General features: G+C 33.9%; 1 protein-coding gene across 1 annotated transcript; it reads right to left on the bottom strand.

The window, feature by feature from the left end:
- Positions 1-3,500: 3,500 nt before the first annotated feature.
- LOC145601574 (DExH-box ATP-dependent RNA helicase DExH6-like) lies at positions 3,501-20,095 on the bottom strand. Its single transcript, XM_081657611.1, has 14 exons — positions 19,774-20,095; positions 17,065-17,155; positions 16,585-16,897; positions 16,374-16,448; positions 13,868-13,912; positions 11,265-11,355; positions 11,085-11,143; positions 8,978-9,121; positions 7,448-7,500; positions 7,082-7,115; positions 6,882-6,971; positions 5,749-6,753; positions 4,375-5,475; positions 3,501-4,292 (listed from the first exon to the last, which is right to left on the bottom strand). The coding sequence occupies exons 1-14, from the start codon at positions 19,904-19,906 to the stop codon at positions 3,966-3,968; spliced, it is 3,561 nt and encodes a 1,186-aa protein (XP_081513737.1). The 5' UTR covers positions 19,907-20,095; the 3' UTR covers positions 3,501-3,965.
- Positions 20,096-21,696: the final 1,601 nt, after the last annotated feature.

Raw genomic sequence — 21,696 nt, 5'->3', positions numbered from 1 at the left:
GCATATATTTTTTTTGAGTAAAAGAAAGTAAGAAACATTAGGAAGCTTATACACATTAAGGGAAATCCTATTGTGTAGTAATTGGTGGCTTATGGCTCTCTGCAACAAATCATTAATATACCTATATTTTTGTAAGGAAAATCCTAATGTATAGTAATTGGTGGCTTTTTTACTTCCTGTAACAATTCATTTGTATTAATGATTTGTAATGTTGTTGGTCTAAATTAGCATGCATAATGATTATTGTTTTGCAGACAAATTAAGCAACATGAGAGGTTGTTATATACACCCCGGGTGTACCGTATACCCATGAGTATTTGTTCTCATTTTGATGATTGTTTTTTTCATTTTATCATCAAATGAAGAGCAAAAACTAACCATAGGTTAATTGGGTGTACGGTATACCCGGGTGTATATAAGAATATAACAAATTCTATATTGTACGAAGTAATAGACTAAGAGTGAGCGGCAGATCATTTTCCGATTTTATTTGTAAATTCCAATGTAAATTATTGGTTAGTTTTTTTTTTTAAAAAAAAAAATATTTTTACCTTTTGTTGAGGGAACATGCATGTTACCTTACCTTCATAATTCCTTAATTTTTGCTCCAATTTTCTTATTAGGGTGTCCCTTTTATTTTGCTATAGGACATTAGGACCATCATTTTCCTCTTACAAACAATATTTTTGACCCACTATTATTCTCCCTCATCAACTTTACCCAACCAAAAATTAATAAAGTGAATATACACTCTCATGGGGCAAAAATAAAGGGCCGGAGGGATGAACAGAGTAATATCTATAGTTTTGGGCCAAGTTTGTAAATTATTATCCATTTATCCTTGGACAGTTGGACTATACTTATGAGGAGTTATTATTCACAAAAATGAAATTATATCATCACATTGAAAAAGATCAGATTTTATATAAACAAACTCAGCTTTACTACTACTCGTACTCGTAGTATATAGCTTCCAAAATAATAAAGTTTCCTTAAATATTAATTAGAGTATCTGATCTTCATAAACAGCGTACCTGATATACCCCTTGTACACGGATCATAATCGAGGTTTTGAGATATTGTTTCCTAAAATAAGATTATAATAAAAATATACTATCAGATTACAATTTGAAATATTATTTTAATATATAATTAGGAATGAACTGAGTAAACATGAGTCTTCCAAAAAAAATAAATAAATAAATAAATTGTGAAAATTTAACAGTCACATTGTAAAAGATCAGATATTTTTAACAAAACTCAGCTAGCTAATACTACTCGTAGTCAAACTACTGAATAAGTTTCCTAGAATCTTAGAGTATCTCTCTATCTTAATCTAGGTTTTTAGATATTAATTCCTATAATAAGAATATCATCTTTTTGAACAGAATCTTTTGGATTTTATTTCCTAAAAACAATCATATTACTACTAAAACAGATATTTTAGGGAGCTTGCTCATCAAGTATGTTCATTCCTAAATCATCCCGAACTCCTCTTGATTCATCATTTTACCTATATATACTCATCATATTACGCATTATAGCTTCATTCATTCAATTCATTCTCTTGTTGAAATCATTCTCTCTTAGCTTGTTCATCGTTCTTCTTTCTCGATTGATTTCAATGGAGAAATCAGAAACCCAAGAAAACACCACCATCATCAACAACAACAACAAACGAAACAATAATAATGCTACAACCGAAGATGATGGAGAACCAAAATCCAAGATACAAAGAGAGTGTTACATTATGAGAAGCCCTAATTTCAACTTGAAAATTACCTTTGCCAAACCATCACCTTCATCACAACAACAACAACAACCCGAGGCCTCGAAACCCCCCGTGCACGTGATCAGCAACAACAACAACAACAAACCTAAGAAGATGAAGATCAAGAAGCCTGCTGCTAATAAATTATCTTTCGTTGATCATGATAATGATGCTACTAAAGCCTCAATTGTCGAGCATGTGACGCGTATTTTGGGATACAATAAAGAAGAGATTAGCGAAGTGAAAGTAATAATGGAAAAGAAAATGACTCCATCTGATATGGCACCTCAACAAGCACGACTAGCCCTCCCGGCAGGTTCAGATAAAAAACTTGATGCGTCGTTCCTAACAAATCATGAGAAAGAGCTTCTTAAAACGGCGGATATCGAAGTCAACGTCATCATGGGATCGATCGTGTACAAGATGCCCCTAAGTAGATGGAATTATAAAGATAAGAAGAAGAACAACGACAACAACAACAACAACAACGAGGATGATCCCAAATTTAAGTATGTTTTGAAGTCGGGGAAAGGACGGGAGTGGCCTAGACTGAAGAAGGATAATGGACTAAAAGAAGATGATTGCATTCTTGTTGCAACGTTTCGACACAACGCCGCTCTTCACTTCATCATCATCAAAGAAAAACCCGTCATGCTGTTTGGAACTGCAATAGGCCATAAATATTATTGATCAATCTCATTATATGATGCTGGAGATTTATTCTGGATAGTTTACTTATCATTCAATTAATTCTTTGATTATTAATTGTTAGGGTTGTTTTATTTTATTTCAAACAATGTTACGTCGTTGTTTATTAAATCTTTTAGGTACGTTTATTGGTTGCATTTAGAGGTTATTATCAATTGTAAGAAGTTCGTACCATCAATTAATTCTTTTGAAATCTGAGTGTTAGTACGTTTGAGTGTATCTAATTTAATTATTACAGTAGCAATTTTCACTTCCATGTACTAAAGCACTAAATTAAAACTTAAAAGGGTTTCTTTAGATTTGTTTTTTCTTTTACTTATTATTGTTTTTATATTTTTATGATTCTGACTTTTGTTAAGAGAAAATCCTTGATGTTTTGGCCTGGTTTCACAATTATGTGCTTGTACAACTCCTAAAGGTCGATAATCCTTGAAAGACTTAATTTCCAGACTTTAATCTTGATTAACAGTTCCTTCTTGCTGATGTCTAGATTGATGAACACTTGAATGATCTTTAATGTTACCCTATAATAAGGATTTTAAAATTTGATCAATTTTGACGTAGATATATAACATACACTTCGTATTCAATCATTCTAATAAAGATTTGCTTAATCATCGTATAAATAATTATTTTGAATTTTAGGGTTAAACTTTAAACATAAAATAATTTGCGTATAGGGTAATGAAGACTTGAAGAGAAATTATGTGAAACCTCATAATATCAAAGTGGAAAATTGTTCTAATCTGTATTTGATAGAGCAATGAAATCAAGTATTCAAGTATTGAATAAATGCATTGCAGACTTGCAGTTTCTACAATCTTTTGACAACCTTTCGTGTTTTATACGATAGAAAAATATATAATCATATAAAAAATAAAAAAAAAATAAAAAATAAAAACTTATTGAATTCATCTTAGTTTTTGTTTTTCTAATTCAAATTTTTATGATCTTTTAATTAATGAAAATCAAAGATATTAATGAACAATATTTTGTAAATATGTAGGAATTAGATTGTACATGAACTAAGAAATCCATTCTGTGAAATAAAGTTGATATTGTTAATACAAGTACTGACAGCATAATCAGAAGGCTAAAAAAATATGGAGACTAATTGCCATTGCATAAACTCAAAAATGCACTAGCGCCTTCGCATTAATTTGTGGTAAGCCAATACTTTACATCGGGAAAAAATAGCAAGACATTCGGGGTCACTGCAGTACTACAACTTACTATTTACAGAATGTTTGGTGTATGAGGGCCGCGCGGATCCCTCGGTAAATTCAAAGGTCGAGCTCATATGCCTTCTCATCATAAACTTCCAATCAGGCATAAGATAAGGCTCAACAAATGCAGCACAATAGCCACTACACCCAAAACAGGCTGAAGATATTCATCAATTCTGCCACAGGCCGACAGCTCCTCCTGCTTCAGGAGCGGTATCAGTATTACAACATTACCCCACAAAAATTGTATAACATCATCCTTACGGCCCTCCTTGGCCGGACTTATTTCCACGTCGTCGTTTTGACGAGTGTTTCTTTGCTTGCACTTGCACAGGCTGCGATGAAGATTCATGGTATTGAGTACTATAGCTGAATAGAGATATGAGGAAACTTTTTGCAGCAGGATTTTCCTTATTCTGTTCTGCGGATGAATTGCCAATTCCAGTATTATGTACCATTGAAGTCAAAGTTTCCACAGATTCCTTGAGGATTGAAACTCCCGTCATCCCATCATATGCAAGAATACAAGCAATTGCATAAATGGATGTTCCCAGAGCTGGCGGAAGAACCTTTTTTGGGTATGTTACCTGAAGCATATGTGAGGTGGTCAACAAAATTTCACTAGTCATAAATGAGGATGCAATTGAAAAGTAATACAGTACAACTTACTTTGAAAAGGATAGCCGCAGACAACCGCTCTCTCAAACAGTATATCTGAGCAACTTCAAGGGCTGTTGATACATAGGGCAGCCAGCGATCAACAATTAATGTGACAGCATTTTCAGGTGATGACATGACCTTATCTTCCGGTTTTTTATTTTTCTTTTCAAGGCATTCCATTTCACCTTCATCACTATCATCATCACCAGCAGCATCACTTCCACTATCATCATCCACATCATCACCAGTGTCCCTTGCAGGTGCCACAACAATTTCTGTAGCAAGTAATAATAAAGGAATTGGACTGATAATAGTAGTGTTCCTTGTGTGCAAAGACCCATCCACTCTAGTTACCTCATCATACACGAGTAGAGCTGGCTCATCAGTATTCTTCATATATAACTTTGAGTTCATTGATTGTGGGTGTAATAAAACTCTATCATAACCACTATTAGCAGTCTCCACAGTCAGCCTTTTACCCCTCCTAACAGGTGGATGCAACCTTCCCACCATCGGGTACATGCCAGCCACAATAACTGCACGAATTATGCCCGGCTCCCTGGCATTCATACTACAGCTTGATATGTCATCTGGTATACACCCAGTCCTGGTTAACTCATTTGCAAGTTGATTACGCATACCAGACAGCATATGCATAATGCTCGAGGACACAAAATATTCAGAACAAAACCGTGATTCTAGACCCATTTTCCTCGCATTCCTCCAGCAGTCAAATGCTGCAACAATCGCCAATTGATCACTATTTCCTCCATACAATGACGCAAGCTCTGCTTTTGCTGCAACTGCTCTTTTCCTTTCATTGGGTAACATAGGTAAAGTGAAGGGGTCTCTATAATCAGCTGCACAAGCAAGCGTCAAGGCTGGATCCAAGCAATTCAACAATATAGCAAAGAATAGCATCTTGCTGGTTAATGGATGCACAGGCAACGAACCCAGTTTCCTTCCTAATTCTGTCAATCCCTCATCATGTGACAACGCGCCAATTTCTTGTAGAACAGTAATAGCATTTTTCATTGTCTCAGCTACTGGAGGATCTAGTGTTTTCTTCAAAAAATCCTCTACTTTGCAATTTGGATCAAGCATCTTGACCTGTTACAAATATCACATGATAGGGTTCACTCTTAGTACTTTTACAATAATAATGTCTAGAATTAACAGTCGGAAGTAAACAAAATATAGTAGTTAACACATGTTAACATCCCCCCACACCCCCCCTCCTCCCCCCAACACACACAGATTAAAAAAAATGCAAACTTGAATACTTTAAGTCTTTAACTGCTCATCTTATCAGCAAGCTAGAAGGACTCCATATAATTCAAAAGAGTCTTAAAAATTATACACATTATCCAAAGAAAGATGTACCTGCAAACATAGTTCCTCTATTGGCATTCTCCTTATTTCAGGCACCTGGAAATCCAGAAAGGAGACTGCTCGTAGTTTTGAATAGAGATGATAACAGACGCCAGGCTGGCAACGGCCTGCACGCCCCTCTCGTTGTTTTGCACTTGCCTTTGAAGTCCAAGAAGATTGCAGGGTTGACACATTACTGTATGGATCATAACTTTTCTCCTTCATTCGACCACTATCAAGGACGTAGACAACATCATCAATGGTGATGGCAGTCTCGGCTATATTAGTTGAAAGGATAATTTTACGACAACCTACAGGTGGCCGATTAAAAACTTTTTTTTGCTCAGCTGATGGAACCATAGAGTGAAGAGAGAAAATTGCAAACTTATGGGAGTCCTTGAAAAATGAATTAGCCAATAAAGTCTCCCGAGTCCTATTTATATCTTCCCATCCTGGAAGAAAAACAAGAATAGCCCCATTCTCTGACTCCATGCATATCTTCCTCAACAACTTCTCAATTAAGACGACATCAATAAAATCAGGATTAGTAGTTGACATGTATTTTTCAAGCAACTGCTGTTCTTCCACTGAGCTCGAAGAGCTATCAACCATGTGTTTCATTATGATTTCTACAGCTTCAGATTGATCTTCACGCTTAGCCCAATCTAAAGCAGTGCTCCCATCACGGGCCTGCAGATGGCAATCTGCACCTAAGGAAAGAAGTGTACAAATATCACCAACTCTTCCCTTACCAGCAAATACCATTAACGGGGACACTCCAGTTAAAGAATGCTGGTAATTCAGAACTTTGGATGTTCCTTCTGAAGAAATCAATTCTAGGAGAGTATCGAATTCTTCATTTGAACTACTCATCTCAATCGCCTCATCTAGTGCCATACGAGACTGCTCACTCAAGCTGCCCTCTTCAATCACTTGACTAGACAAACTAGAGTTAAGATGGTTCTTGTCTGGAGTTCTCAATATGGACAGAATTTCCTCCAAGTAAAAAGTTTTGACCTGAAACAAGGATACACAGGGTGACAAGGGGTAAAAAAATTTAGAAGCAAAGAAGCAGAAATAGTACAGCGTTAGTGAAAGAAATTTAACATAGAAACAGTAGAAATATATACAAAAAAAAGTCATACAGGATGAGTGAATCCGGGCACACGGATAACTGGACAGCCTCCAAAATAATGAGAAAACCTTTCAGCATCAAGTGTAGCACTCATAAGTACCTGAAAGTTTCAGATTATGAACATAGAAAAAAAAAATTATATTAAAAAAAAAAAAACAAAAGGAAAGAGAGATTAATATAAACTAGATACATCATCTAAAAATTACTCACCATGCGTAGATGTGGATAGGTTGGAAGAAGGTCTCTGCATGCAAGGGCAAACATAGGCAGATTGATCAACCAAATTAAATTACAGGGAGAGTCGGAGAGAGATGCATGAAATAAAAAGAAAAACAGTGCAATTAAACCAATGGTTAACAAACTCCCTAACTCAAATCCTACAAAAAAAATAACAACAATAAAAATAATAATTATCCCCTAACTTGAATTGTTTTTAGATAGAGAGGAAAAGGATGAGGGGCCGTGGGATATGGATGCACACACTGGTTATTTACCTCCAGTTGTGAGTTATGATAGAACTAGAAAAACTTTTCCACAACTAAAAAAAAAAGGTTGAAGATTCAAATTGCAGAATACCTGAGGATTGCAAGCATAAAGTCAGAGTATCGATCCCTTTCATGAATCTCATCCTATGTGTGAAAACAAGCAGCAAGACAAGGAAAATATATTAAATGGGGAAAATCAGATTTAGTTGCGAAACTGAAATGCTGAAAAAGATCATCAGCTGAAAACATAAAAGTAAATACTAAGAGTTGATTAGCTACCATCAAAACTAGCGCATTTAAGCAGTTGCATGATTCTTTAATATATCAGGTACAATTACATATGATTAGATATCCTGTATTTCTACAGTCTAATATCTAACCAGATGAGAGAAACAGAGAAATCAAATACAGGTGAACACAGCAGTAAAACTACTCAAAAGTGCACACTAGTATCAAGCTTAATAAAGTCAGAGAATCCTTTTATTCATTGATAGTGAAGGATTTAATTTTTGTCCTTATGCATATCAATTTAATTGCTTGAATTGTGTTCATGATCATAAGAGTTATAGTATTTAACTTTTCCCATCCAGCTTGAAAGAGTAGTTAGGTTCTATCGTTCTATTAAATGACTTACCCTAATATTGTCCCCAGCCCTCTATTTTCCCATGTTTAATCATTTTCATGATCAATCTGAGAGGTTTAGCCCTTGCCCTAGGCTTAGGCTCTTATATGGCTTGTTTGCTTTTTTAAGCATAATTCAGTAGTTTAGCATCAAATTATTAACCAATTGTCTTTACTTGGCTCTTTAAATACCTTAACTTCAATCCTTTATTGGGACAATGAATATAAGTCTCCCTAGTTTAGTAATGGGCCAAACTAATGATATTTCGCAAAGTCATTTCTATAAGCATCTTCATGAGTTTGAGAGTATTTGTTTAATAAATCATCAAGGCAAAGTGAAATTTGGGGGAGACCAATAGAAAGACAGAGAGAAGAAAGGTAGATGGATGGAAAAAAAAAAAAAACCTTTGGTAGAACTTAGAAAAAAATGGATTATATACTCTTCAGCTGGGTTTATTCTGAGTTGTTTCACAGTTTTAATTCTGTTTAGGAACCAAAAACAAATACGAATCAATTGTTAAACCACCTATTTCCACATCAGCATTTGTAGAAACTACATTTCAACACTCACCATACACAAACAGGTGAAATTCAAACAAAATGTTGAAGAAAGAATGGAGCTAAGGGCCATTTGCTGATTTAATTAACAGAGCTTTCAGAAGCAGAAGTCGGACTAAAAAAATAGAAATAAAACAGTGCTTTAACTATATTGTCATTTAGAATTACTTAAGTACAGAATCAGGGTTATGCCCCTTGAGTTAAAGTGCCTCTAGGCACCCATCCTTTGAGCACACCTCAGTGCCTTAGTCACAACTCAACTGCATATGTTTTAGCAATGCTTATAACATTATATGACTAGGGACCAACACAAGACACATAACTTAGCTATCAGCATAACATTTACATTTACCACCTACACGATGGAAAACCCATGAAATTAAAACAAGTCAAGGAAATGCTTCAAAGTTTGCCAGAATGGAAAATAAAAAGAAAATATTACCACAATAATGTGGGAGATCTGAGAAAGATCTACAGCTCCTGGTTGGGATCCATTAGAGCCACCAGAAACAAGCACCCTCAGCATGATTCCGTTTGTGCAAAATACAATAGATGAATTTCTTCCACCTTTGGTGTCCATTCTTATCTACCAATGCAGATAAATGAGTCAGTTATATGCAGTAGCAAATTCTTATTACAGAATTTTCAAACAATATAGTCATCATAATAGATCTAAAGTCCCCATCAAAGCCAAATTTTCCAACTAAGAAAGTGTTCCGCACTCAATTCAAACAGTATATTGATTCCTGCTACAATAAAATGATAATTAATACCCATTAAAGTTGCACATAATCAGTTATCAGGCAAATCACTTCACTGTTTGACAAAATTATACTTCCTCTGTTTCCTTTTGAATGCAATAGTTCTCATTACACGCTTGTCAATGTGTTATTTCAATCATTAAAACTTTTTATTACTAAATATTTAAGAATTATAAAAAACAATATTGATATTAATAAAGTATAAATCAACAAATCTAGTCAAAGTGGGGTATATGAATAATGTAAAAGTCAAACTGCTGCATTTAAAAGAAAACTGGGAAGTACATTACACACTGCATACATACAGATAACAAAAGGCTGCACACTACTTCAAAGAAAAAGGTTGACATAAATCCTTTCCACCATCAACTATGACATGACACCAAAATGACAATCTCTAACATAGTGATAAAGAAGCCACTCTAGTTTCATAACATATACTTCCTCTGTTATCAATTGCTAGATTTTAATTAAAATGGAAGTTTCACATAAATTTCTACATACAGATTTTCAAGAACGTGATCCTCCGTAAATTAATGGTATTGTATTCAAAAAAATTATGAAACCATTCAACAACACAATCCCAGGGCTGAGGTCTCCCATAACAGTTTAATGAGAATGCACAAGTAGAGAAATTAACATGGATAGAAATGAGCAAATATAAGTAGTAAACTAGCATAAATATACAACATAATGCCAATTATAAGGTAAAGAGCATTTTAAATGAAAAACTAAGCACAAAAATGAATAAATAAAAAATAAAAATAAAAAAATTTAAAAAAAAAAAAAAAACATTTTTCCAGCATATAGTCAAACATACGAGGTTTCCATTTTTGTGTGTTCCTTTGATTTGCTTACAATCAACCATAACTGCAGAGTTACCTATTTGTGGTTCACTTTGGTTGAACAGGTATGAGATCGTAATATACTAGTCGGTAGATTTTCTTATTTTTTTATAACTAGTTGACGGGTTTTCAATTCACTGGAAAGTTTTGTTAGGTGCAGCATCTGGAAACATAATTCATCATTGGTATTGAATCGGTTCATTAATTGAATATTTATCATACAATCCTTATTGTGCTAAATAAAATGATTCATTATAATAAATTAACCAATTTCCTACTTTATACACATGTAAAGAATATAAATGAATATAGTTAAAAGTAAAATTTGCAAAAGAATATTTAAAGAGGAAATATAGTGAGGGAGAGAGAGTTGATTAAAATCACATGGGTTCTGCAATTTCAACTTTCAAACATTTGCCAAAACGATGTCCAGCGCAACCCCTTCCTCTAACAGGTCCCTCTTTAACTTTTAGCCTTAACAACAACAAAAAGGAAAAGACGAGTAGAAACAAAGTGCACTTATTTACAATATTGCCACTAGTTTGACAAAATTTGTCAATCATAAAGATTAACTTGTATTTTCTCATGACAAATTGCGAGTGCGTGAGAGGGAATGTGACAAATAACCTTGCATAGGAACACTTTAATAATAAATTAGAACATATGATGGCAACAAAACTAATATTCATGATATTGCAATTGTATACAATATATAATATCTTAACTAAAGTCAATTTATTTTTTCACTAAAAGGTACATTATGCGAGGCACATTAGATAAATGAAATAAAGGTCAATATAACCTTTTTTCCCTTATATACATACATACATATACACACACACACACACACAGGGGGGGGAGAGAGAGAGAGAGAGAGAGAGAGAGAGAGAGAGAGAAGAGAGAGAGAGAGAGAGAATGTATAGCACAGCTTCTAAGATTTTACCTTGTATCCAACACTTTCTCCAATATTTTCTCCTCTTTCATGAGAAATTCTGTCCGCAACTAATAAAAATATGCATGATAGCAAGCAAGGAAATCATCAGTCAAATGTGCTAAAAAGATATTGTCAGCCAAAGCTTTGTCAGTCAAGCAAATTAATACAAAAATAAAAGGATAATCTGACCTGACATAGCCGAAATACGTCGTGGTTGTGTACAGATTATTTTACAAGCCTCACCCCTAGCCCACATGGAATCTAAAAGATATTGAGGAACCTGAGGTATAGAAACAGATGTCATAACCACCATATATCAGCATGAGAAAGAGGATCAATGTTGTATCAACTTTTAGCATAACATCAGGATGCAGACACATCACATCAGTTAATCTAAGTATTGTCTGAAACACAACCAGTCAATACATACGTCATCATAATTTATATTTTAAAGATGCAAGATAGATCTAGAACCCCAATAACAACTTCTAAGCCCATGACATCCCCATATTAGCTTCACAGTCCCAATTCAAATTCTTCACTATACGATAGACAAAATTGAAAGGTCCACCATTTACTTATCCAGCTGATCCACCATTCAGCTGCTGAACAGTGCTTGCTTTTCAAAAGTATTTTCCTGTCCATCCAGAGAAACATTGCTGACATTTTAAAAAATAGTAGCTTTCATCCCTAGTCTTCTAGCCCTATTGGGACTTAATTTATTACAAATTAAAAAAGGAGAGAACTACAAGTTCTTAACAATTTTCATCGTATTCGTATAAATTTAGTCTACCTAAAAATGCCTAAAATTAAGTAATAGGTAATATAATAACCTTTAAACACATGAGTGATAGATCCATGATAACTATAAGTAAATTAATATTCCCAGCGTTTCATAATAATCGCAACACCAGACATTGCACAAAGTTTTAGAATATTATAAAGTAGAGAATAAGGACCAAAGGGGGAATTTTATACTTCGTAACATAAAGTATAGTTAGTGGGGACATATTAAATTGTTAGTGGAAGAGAACTAATAAAAAAAAATCGTGTAAGTCGGGTTGGTGGGAAGGAGAATAATAAATATTATTGGGTCCTTGCCAAATAAGATATTGTTTGCAATTATTATAAAACATGTGTTAAAAAAAAGTGTTGCGATTATTACGTAACAGAGGGAGTATTGAATAATGGAGATAATGCAATTTGACTAAATAAGACTTGAGTAATTCACCTCCATTGTGTATGCTAATAAAATTTAAAATAAGTGAATGGATATGAGAAAAAGGTGGTAACTAAAAAGAGATGTGCAAAAAGGTGTGTGGGTGTAAGAAAAAGGGAGTAACCGTATAAAGTGCTTCCTCTGTTTCACATTATTTATGACGTTTTGACTTTGGACCCATTGGTAACTATTCACATTATAATATAGCCATGTCACATGTGGTCGATGTGGAATCTTTTCAGATTCGTCTAAATGTATATATTTCAAATATAAACTTTTTATAATCTTAGGTAGGGTTGCAAGATGTACACAAATTTATCTAAAAAAACCTACTAGATATGGTGTAAAATTCCAATTGTATTCATTACATTGAGAAATAGTTTTTGCTACCTGGTGTAATGAACTATCCTAGGGGAGGGTATTATGGGCAGTTTAGTATGTTACTAGTATCAAATGTAGTCTTGGCAATATGGGAATTATAGAATTATTAGGTTAGTAGTTGTAGCCTTAGTATAAATAGAAAAAAGAGAAGGAAGAGAGTAGGCAAAAATTGGATGAAACTTGTTGAGAGTTGTGACCTCAGGTCACTCCTTGGAGAGTTGTGAGCTAAACTCACTTTTGAAGATTGATAGCCTTAAGCTATTAACCTATCTTTTGTAACCTTTCAATCATTATAAATCAAAATCCAAGCTTTAATCTTTATTTACTTGCATTATTAAATCAGATTATAATTCAGTCCATTACACCTGGATTTGATAACCCTTTCGTTTTGTTTTGTTTTGTTTTGTTTTGTTTTTGTTTTTCTTAATTCCAACCATGGTTAGTTTGGTAGCAAAAAAACTAAGGGCTACCATGTAAAATTAAACTAGTGGTTTGTGTCTCAAGAGTAGTCGAGACGATCAATCTTCTCTTTTTGGTGCATTATGCACTTCTTCCTATAAAGCGTCTATTTTTCCATGCATTTTGCAAAGATCAGCTATATTTACATATACCTAAAGCATCTATCATATCTTATAAATTAATTAGCTTCCCTAAAAAGTAGAGTTAGCTGATCTGTTGATCAAGTACAAAACCACAAAACTAAAATTCCATCTATACACATCACATATTAGCCAAGGGAAGTAATAGTAATAAAGAAAAGGAAAACAAGCCTAGAGTTAAGTTACAAATTAGAAAAAGGAAAAGCATTCCTCTCAAGCATTTGATACACAATAACAAAATCTCTACAGCACAAATATGAAATTTGTAGATCAACAATAACTTGCGTTACTCTACTCCAACTCTTCATTTCACCATAAGTACCCATAGCAAATACTCAACACTCAGACATAGGTGGATATTAAGACATTTAATTTTATACAAAAATCATGCATAACATTCATAAACAGGCTGTGTCTGAAACATAGGCACATAGCCGTGTCAAACACTACTTCTAGCTGACTCCAAGTAACATAAGTAATAACAGATTTGACATAAACTTAAATCAAGTCAATTTGTGCAGACATCAACCTAGTAATGTAGAGGACATAACTGAACTTAGACAATTACAGTGAGAATAAGCAAAATTAGCTACCTGTGTAGTCTTCCCACAACCAGTCTCTCCAGATATGAGCACAACCTGCTCTAAGAAATTGGCATTAGTAAGACTTCCAATCAATTTGCAAGCTGGAAGCTAGACATTTTAATGATAAACCAAGAACTGGCATAGCTGAAAAGGTAAAAATAATAAAAATCATAATATAAATTAGAACAGTCATGCCAGAACAAATTCCCAGAGATAAAGCCAGTGATCAGCAATTTGACAGAAAACATGACTGCTAATAAGTAAAAATGATCAACTTTCTGCAACCAAAATTACACAGCATACTCATGGCACCCATGACTCGAGAATACAAAGAGTTAAGCCTAGAGATTACTTTTACACTATGTTAAATGGACTCGGGAACAGGTGTTGGACACAGACATGTGTCTATGTGTCCGATCCGGCAAGTTCCAAAATTTTAGGACACGAGTACAGGGACACGTCAATACATCACTTAAAATTTATATAAATAAATTATATATTACAAAAGCTTTAAATTTTTCATTATGTCTACCCCTATTTATTTTTTATTTTAATTCTTTCCTCGATAAATTCTCCTAATATATGGCAATTTTCTTATCTCCATCTTCTCTATATTAATGGTGGTTTTCGAACAAGATATATTTCTCTTTCATGTTTCATCTCTTTTTTCCTCTCCGGAAGTGTCCGAGTGCACAGTGAAGGATCGGACACGTGTCATATGTCCGTGTCCGTGAAGTGTCGTGTCAACACGGATACTTCACGACATTAGCTGTATTCGATTAACATAGCTTTTACAAGTTCAAATTTAATTTTCACCACAAGAACAGACTACATAATTAAAAACCACAAACACTAACTAACTACACTTTTGTCTTATCAGATATTCAAAAGAAAACTTTGACGCTCAGTCTCATACCCTCCCAAAAGAAATAGATTTTGGCATACAAGAAGCCCATTCTCATATGAATGTATGAATGAATTTCTCAAATAAAATCAGACTAATAATTAGCTACCGTTCTAATCAATTTTACCTCAACATGTTTCTTTGCTCAGCTAAAAAGATGACTAAGAACTATAAATTACTGTAATATTCTAGCATCACACCACAACCAATACAGCTACAACATATGCCTTTCAAACCTCGTATCAAGGACCTACAAATGATATGCCAAAATAAAGTGGACCACCCCACCAAACCACATTCTGAGAAGCCAAGAACAGATGATTACCCATCTCAGCTATCACCAGTAGAAAAACACAAGGAACCCAACAGGGAGACCGACGGAGAAGGCCACTGAATATATAGGTTCCAAAAGGCATGAAATTTTGTAAAACTAGCTGCCTGCATGATTACTATCAGAATTCAAGGCCAATCACCCACTTGGAATATCAGCCTTCAAAGAACAAGTGGAACAAAGGAAAGCTTTGATGGATCTGGGTCAACCACAACAGATTCGGGTCTACACTAGGAAGAAAGTCAAGAGAGAAAGGCAACGAAACAGGTCCAACGGTGGAATCCTCAAAATAGGGAACCAGAAGCAGCAAGACACATTGGTCACAGATCTTGAGAAAGAAGCAGACAAAAGGCTTAGGAAAGCCTTGTGAAGGGAAAGCTGAAAATGGAAAGCAGAGAAGTAAAGAATGGAAAGCAAAGAAGAAGAATTGATCTTTTGAGTTTCCTTGTTTAAAAGTAGAAGACACCTGTTATTAATTAGTAGCATGCATTGAGTAAGTGTTGTAATATATAAAGAAGGAGAGCACATTTTGTAAGGTATCCAGAAATTGAGTGAACTTTTGTGAGATCAGTAGCCTCAAGCAACCATGAGACTTAAAGCCTAAAGCTATACTTTATCTTCCTAAAATCTGTCATTCGAATTATCTCCAATTTATGCTCAAGCTTTTGCCTTAATTTAGTGTGAATTCGTTTAATTATAATTGCGTGCAACCTGATCCATAACAAAAGGCTGAAAGTATGAGTCTTTTGTGATTGGAAATTGAAAGAATGACAACTGAATTAGCTTATATATCAGCCAACAAAATCTTTCATCTTGGAGCTCCATCAAGAAAATAGACTCAGGGTAACCTGGTGACAGGTGAGTTTCCCCAACTACCACACATGAAAATTCCTTCAACTATTTGAGTTGGACACACAATCTACACCCAATGTAAATTGAAGTATGATGAATAGAGAACTATAGAACAATTAATTGAATGAAAAAGAGAAAATTCAGAAGAAACCTCTCCTGCCAAGAATCTTCCCAAAAGGTAACAAAAGTTCCCTAAACTACCCCGTACTTTATTGTATGTCTATTTTATCTAATAAAAAGGGGGACAATGTGGGATGTCTTTGAAATTTATAATCACGCTAATAAGAAAATGTAATAGACTATAAATGTTACTAAATTCCCCAGTACGGGGTTGGGTAGACGTATGCAATCCGCTACCTAGTATTGTTATATTATGCAAATATGTACCACATTTACGTATTAATTTGCCTTTTTGTACAGCAACAAACCTGATGAGTTAAGATTGTTGACGTAATAACATCCTGGAAAGTTGCAATAGGAAGCTGAGACCTTTTCTTAGATATCTGCATTCATCAATCAATACAACAACAAAATCACTTTTATGCAACCCACAAAGAGTTCAAACCTGTGAAGAACCAATATCATTTCATGAGTTTAAAAAAACAAAAAGTAAGAACTCCAGTTTCAAGATGTAAGAACCTCTTGCAAGTGATTTTTTTGCTGTATCTTGCTCTTGAGCAACTCCACCTGCTTTTCTATTTCATCCTTGTTCATTAAAGGCTTACAGAATATATTCTCTCTTTTACCCCGTGACCTAGGATTATTATTATCAGTGGACCCATTAGAATATTCTTTTCCAAATTCATCTTCACCAGGTGGATAACGAATAAAAAGGTCATTCAAAACCCTTTTAGATTCATCTGAGAATGTGATCACAGGATTTTCCCTTTGCTCCGAGCATTCTAACTTTGGCTTGCTTTTGAATACTGCAACACGTCGTTGTTTCCCTTTCCTGTGAAGAATCATACCTATGTAAGAAAAGAGCAGTGGCAAAAGCCATATGTGCGAAGAATGGAGTGGCCATAAACAATGCATTTAAGAAAACATTCAGACTATCCTCATAGTAAAGAGCATTTTTCCTCTCAGATTTAACAAGTTCAGAGTTTAAAAAGAACTCACCCAGAACTTTTTGAAATCATGCCCATTTTTTTGGACTCTTGATGAACCACAGCACGTTCATGGTTAGTCATGTTAGGTTCAAAAGTATATACTGCATAGCGATAACAAAAAATTAACATTAGTCTATCAAATGTCTCAAGATATCATATCACAAGGAAAAGCAAGTGTATGGAGATTTTATGGTAAAAGCAAGATAAACTAAACTACAGTTTTCTTTGTAGTGTTAGTGACTACAAACCACAAGTTCAGTCGAGATATCAGAGTGACAGTCACTCCTCAAAGAAGTTGAACAAAGCAAACATCCATGATCATGTTATGTACATGATGATCCACAACATAATTCACGATAATGACTAATGATAATTAGGGCTCAGCATCTGTCCAATATCGGACCAAAACCAGTAAGACAGAAATTTCCAATTTGGTGAGCCAAAAAACAGATCTGAATAATTTTGGTCCAGAGTCCAAACAAGTCCGGATTATTCTAATCTAGTCAATTATTTGACATGATCATGATTAATTAACATTTGCAATTAAAACACTATTTTATTTGTAAATAATCCACAAATATTAGTATAACATATATGCTAATGACAATACAAAATTACAAACGCCAATATTTATAATTGAAACTACTACCTCTGTTTCACAATATATCCATTATTTTGACTTTTTACACTATTCACTAATAAACTTTTACTACGTTTTTTACTTATATATATAAATTTAAAGGTCAAATTTGTCTTTTGAGAAAAAAAAAAAAAAAAAAAAAAAAAAAAAAAACAGAATGTTGCACCTATTGTGAATCAAAGCATCTAAATTTCAAAACTTAAACTCTTTAAGGAATTGTAAAAATACACAAGCTATAAACAAAATCCTACATAAAAAAAATTACTTCCTACACTCCAAATTAGTGGACACATATTCCTTTTCGGGAAGTTTTTTTTAGTTGACACGTCTCTATTTAGGGTTGCTTAATTAAGTTTATTTCCTATTTTATTCCTTACCCCTTTACTCCTCCTATATTATCACTCCTTCACTCTCCTTCCATCTGTTTGTTTTGGCTGCCTCTTCCTCATTCCCCATGGTGATAGTGGTGGAGTGTGGTAGGTGAAGATAAAAGAGAAAGAAAAAAGATGGGGTTAGTAATGGGAGGGATAGTTATACTACCTTTTTTTTCCTACCCACTTTCCTTTTTTTAACCCAATATTTTTAAATGTTTTTTTTTCTGTTCTACTCACTACTACTTTTTATTTAAGAACGTACCTTTAACAATCTTCCCCCCTTTACCCCAAATATTATCCATTTTTTTCTTACACAAACCCAATTTTTACTCCCTCTTTCTTAACTTACCCACCTTTCTTAAATTTACCCAATTTTTCTAACTCTTTGTTTCACATTCAAATGTCAATGTCAAGTATGTAGATTAGGTGTTTTTGCATCTTGTTTTAGAGGGAGGTTAGTGACTTAACTTAATGCTAACTAGAAGAACAACAATTGACTAGATTACTCTTGGCATGAGTGAAATTAAATGGTAAGGAGTTCCCCATAAGTGAGTGTTGTAAATACCTTGAGCCGATTTAACAAAGGATAAGGAACATTGACCAAAGTGTGCAGCTATAGCATATCTCTAGAAAAGATGTGTATTATGAGAAGGATGTGTATAAACACCTTAATAAATAATATAAGATGCAGATAATCGAATGAGAGTTGGAGTTTATGAATATCAAGAAGCTAATATTTAGGATTATGCAGATCATAAAGGGCCCAATATAAGCCAAAGATGACTTAGATGAAGAAAGTAAAGAATGATATTGAAGAAATTGGGTTTGCATGAGCATATAGCACTCAATAGAAGTGAAAGTAAAGCTGCAGTGGTGTTTGCTGTTTAAGTGTTTATTACACTTGAATAACTGATAACATTACTTCAAGAGTAACATAACAGAGGTTAAAACCTCACGTTCCAAATCAACTCATATGTACTTCCACTCAGATTTTAAACAACGGTAAAGAGCAGATAAGAAAAAGATTGTTGATGTAACGAAACCCTACAATCTACTAATCTAGTATGGCAAACACAGAATAATAATTGTACAACCCACAAACTCCAAGGAAAGAAAAAAAACAGGCTAGCTTCCTTTTTCTTATCTTATATAGAAATTTCAAAGTCACCATAACCCGGCACCCCCTCTAATTCAATTCCTGTATTGCAGAGGTAATAACAAAGCATCACTTTTTCCTTTCGAGAACAAGTTCTGAACATCAGTGTCTCTTTAAATATATGGACAAACACTGTAAATTACTAAATTAGCATTCATGGTATTCTCATACATTGTTAAATTTTCCCTACATAGTCCTCCAGGTATACTCTTAATCAATATAATGACCAAAATCAAGCCTAAAAAGCGAAATGGGGTAATGAGTATACTTGTAATTTCCCTTTTCTCCTGGTACACAACATTTCAATATGAACATGCTAATTGAACCGCTAATTACAACCACCCCATTTAAACCACCAGCTTCAAAGTCTACAACAGAGTATTAAACAGCCAAATTAACCTCTACATTTCAGCATCCATTAATAAAACCATAATATATAAAATAACATAATATACAACAGATATAATCAAGCAACTAATTAACATTAATGGGTATAACAAAAAAGATAAAATTTGCCAAAAAAAAGGGATAAAAGGGTAAAAAAGGGACCTTGATCATGAGAAGTACGAAACTGTTCGAGAATATTGTGAATTTTAATGCGGACAATCTCATCGACGCCGGCAGTATGCTCCGGTGCGAATAAGGAGCCGTACTTCTGCCTCTTTTTGGATGATTTCGTCATATTTCTCTTTGAATCTAATGAGAGAGAAAATTGTGGATGATTTGACGGTGGTTGCAGTAGAATTGAGCAGGTGCAGGGGTGGCGGCGGTAATGGCGGAGGTGGAGGAGAAAGTGGTGGCGCGCTCTTTATAACCGGGGTTGCTCAGGATCAACGAATACAGTGCTCCCACCGGTTTTGGCTGTTGTCATTTGTAAACCCTAGCCCCTTCAGTTTACCCTTTTAAAAAATAAAATTTAAAAAAAAAAAAAAAAAAAAAAAAAGGATTTAATTTTTTTTATTTTCTTTGTAGAATCTAGAGGTTAAGTGATTAAGTCTTGTAGTATATTCTCTTGAACTCGATATATCTTTGTAACAAGTTACAAGGAATTGGAGTACATGATATGGAGTTTTGTCATCAATGATAAAGCACGAGAGTAAAGTTAGACTTGATTGTTAATATGAGAAATATGTGTGAACAATTAGATCAATAGAGATGTGGATGATTTATAAATAAACTTTAGTTGGTGGGCACTTGGGCCTTTTGGAGGGGAGGCCGATGATAGAAGGCTTTAGTCCCAACTATACATGACCGTTGATAATACTTCATATGTAATTGGTTGGATTGAGAAATTTAAGTTGGTTAATTCACGGGATGACGTGTTTGCAATTAGGGTTAAAACATTAGCTTCACAGATAATAAAGTTACATAATGTGTGTAACTAAGCAAGTTGAGCTTAAATCCAAGTTATGTAATGACATTCATTTGATCAGTTTATATTTATATCAAAACTAGTCTTTTGGCCTGTGCAATGCACAGGTTATAAATTTGTGATTTTAAAACAAGCCGAAAGAACTTCTAGATTTGACTAGCTATGTGCGCGCATCGCACGCGCTAGCTGCCCAAGTTCATATAAAATTGTATTGAGAGATAATAAGTGAGAAAATATCAGTAAGTCATTATAAGGTATAATATGTAATCGGAAACATGATTAAAGAAATTAAAATTTTGGAACTTTAAAGTGTAATTTTAATGAAAGAATTAAAAAAATGGTATAATAAAAAATTAATAGTGTAAGATGACATGTGGCACTATGGTTAGAGAAGTGTAATATAAGAGTATACACAATGGTTAACCACAATCATTATGGTTATCATCTATTTTATTCATTTCTCTATCTTTCACCTCACATGTAACTACTTTTATAACCAATGTATCCCAATGGTTGCCCATAAATTTTATTCAATAAGTGGAGAATCTTACAAAAGGTGGTTGAATATTTATTCAATAACCATGTTACAATAACCTGGTTACAACTTTAACCATGTTATTGTTTTATCTCTCCTTCTTTTTCTCTCTATACAATTGTTTATAATATTTTTACACTCTCTCACCTAATAACCACCCTAAATGGTTAATGGCTGGCAATGCTCTAATGGATGGGGACATGTGTTTTTTTTAGTTTCTTGGTTATAGTTTTCAAATACTAGACTAGATATAGATATAGATAGATTATTTGGGAAATCCACTATTATAATTATATGAGGCATACTTATGAGCCATAAGTACCAAATAGATATGTACATCTTATACTTTGAATTGTTTCTTTACTTCTAGTTGCTTTGAACTTTTGAATGATTAGTTAGGTTGTGATTTCTTATCTGAATGCATATGATAAACACAATTGAGGTGTAAGTTATGCAATAATGATTATACTAATCCTCTTTGAACCAAATTGACTTTGTAGAGACAAGTTTTCAAGTTAGTGAAGATATTACCAAAATGTATACAATGTTTGAACATCATCACAAT

Source organism: Chenopodium album, chromosome 21 (genome assembly GCF_948465745.1).
Source record: "Chenopodium album chromosome 21, dcCheAlbu1.1, whole genome shotgun sequence".
NCBI classification, from domain to species: Eukaryota; Viridiplantae; Streptophyta; class Magnoliopsida; order Caryophyllales; family Amaranthaceae; genus Chenopodium; species Chenopodium album.
Note: the sequence above shows the minus strand (reverse complement) of the source record. Positions and strands in the feature narration are given on the sequence as shown.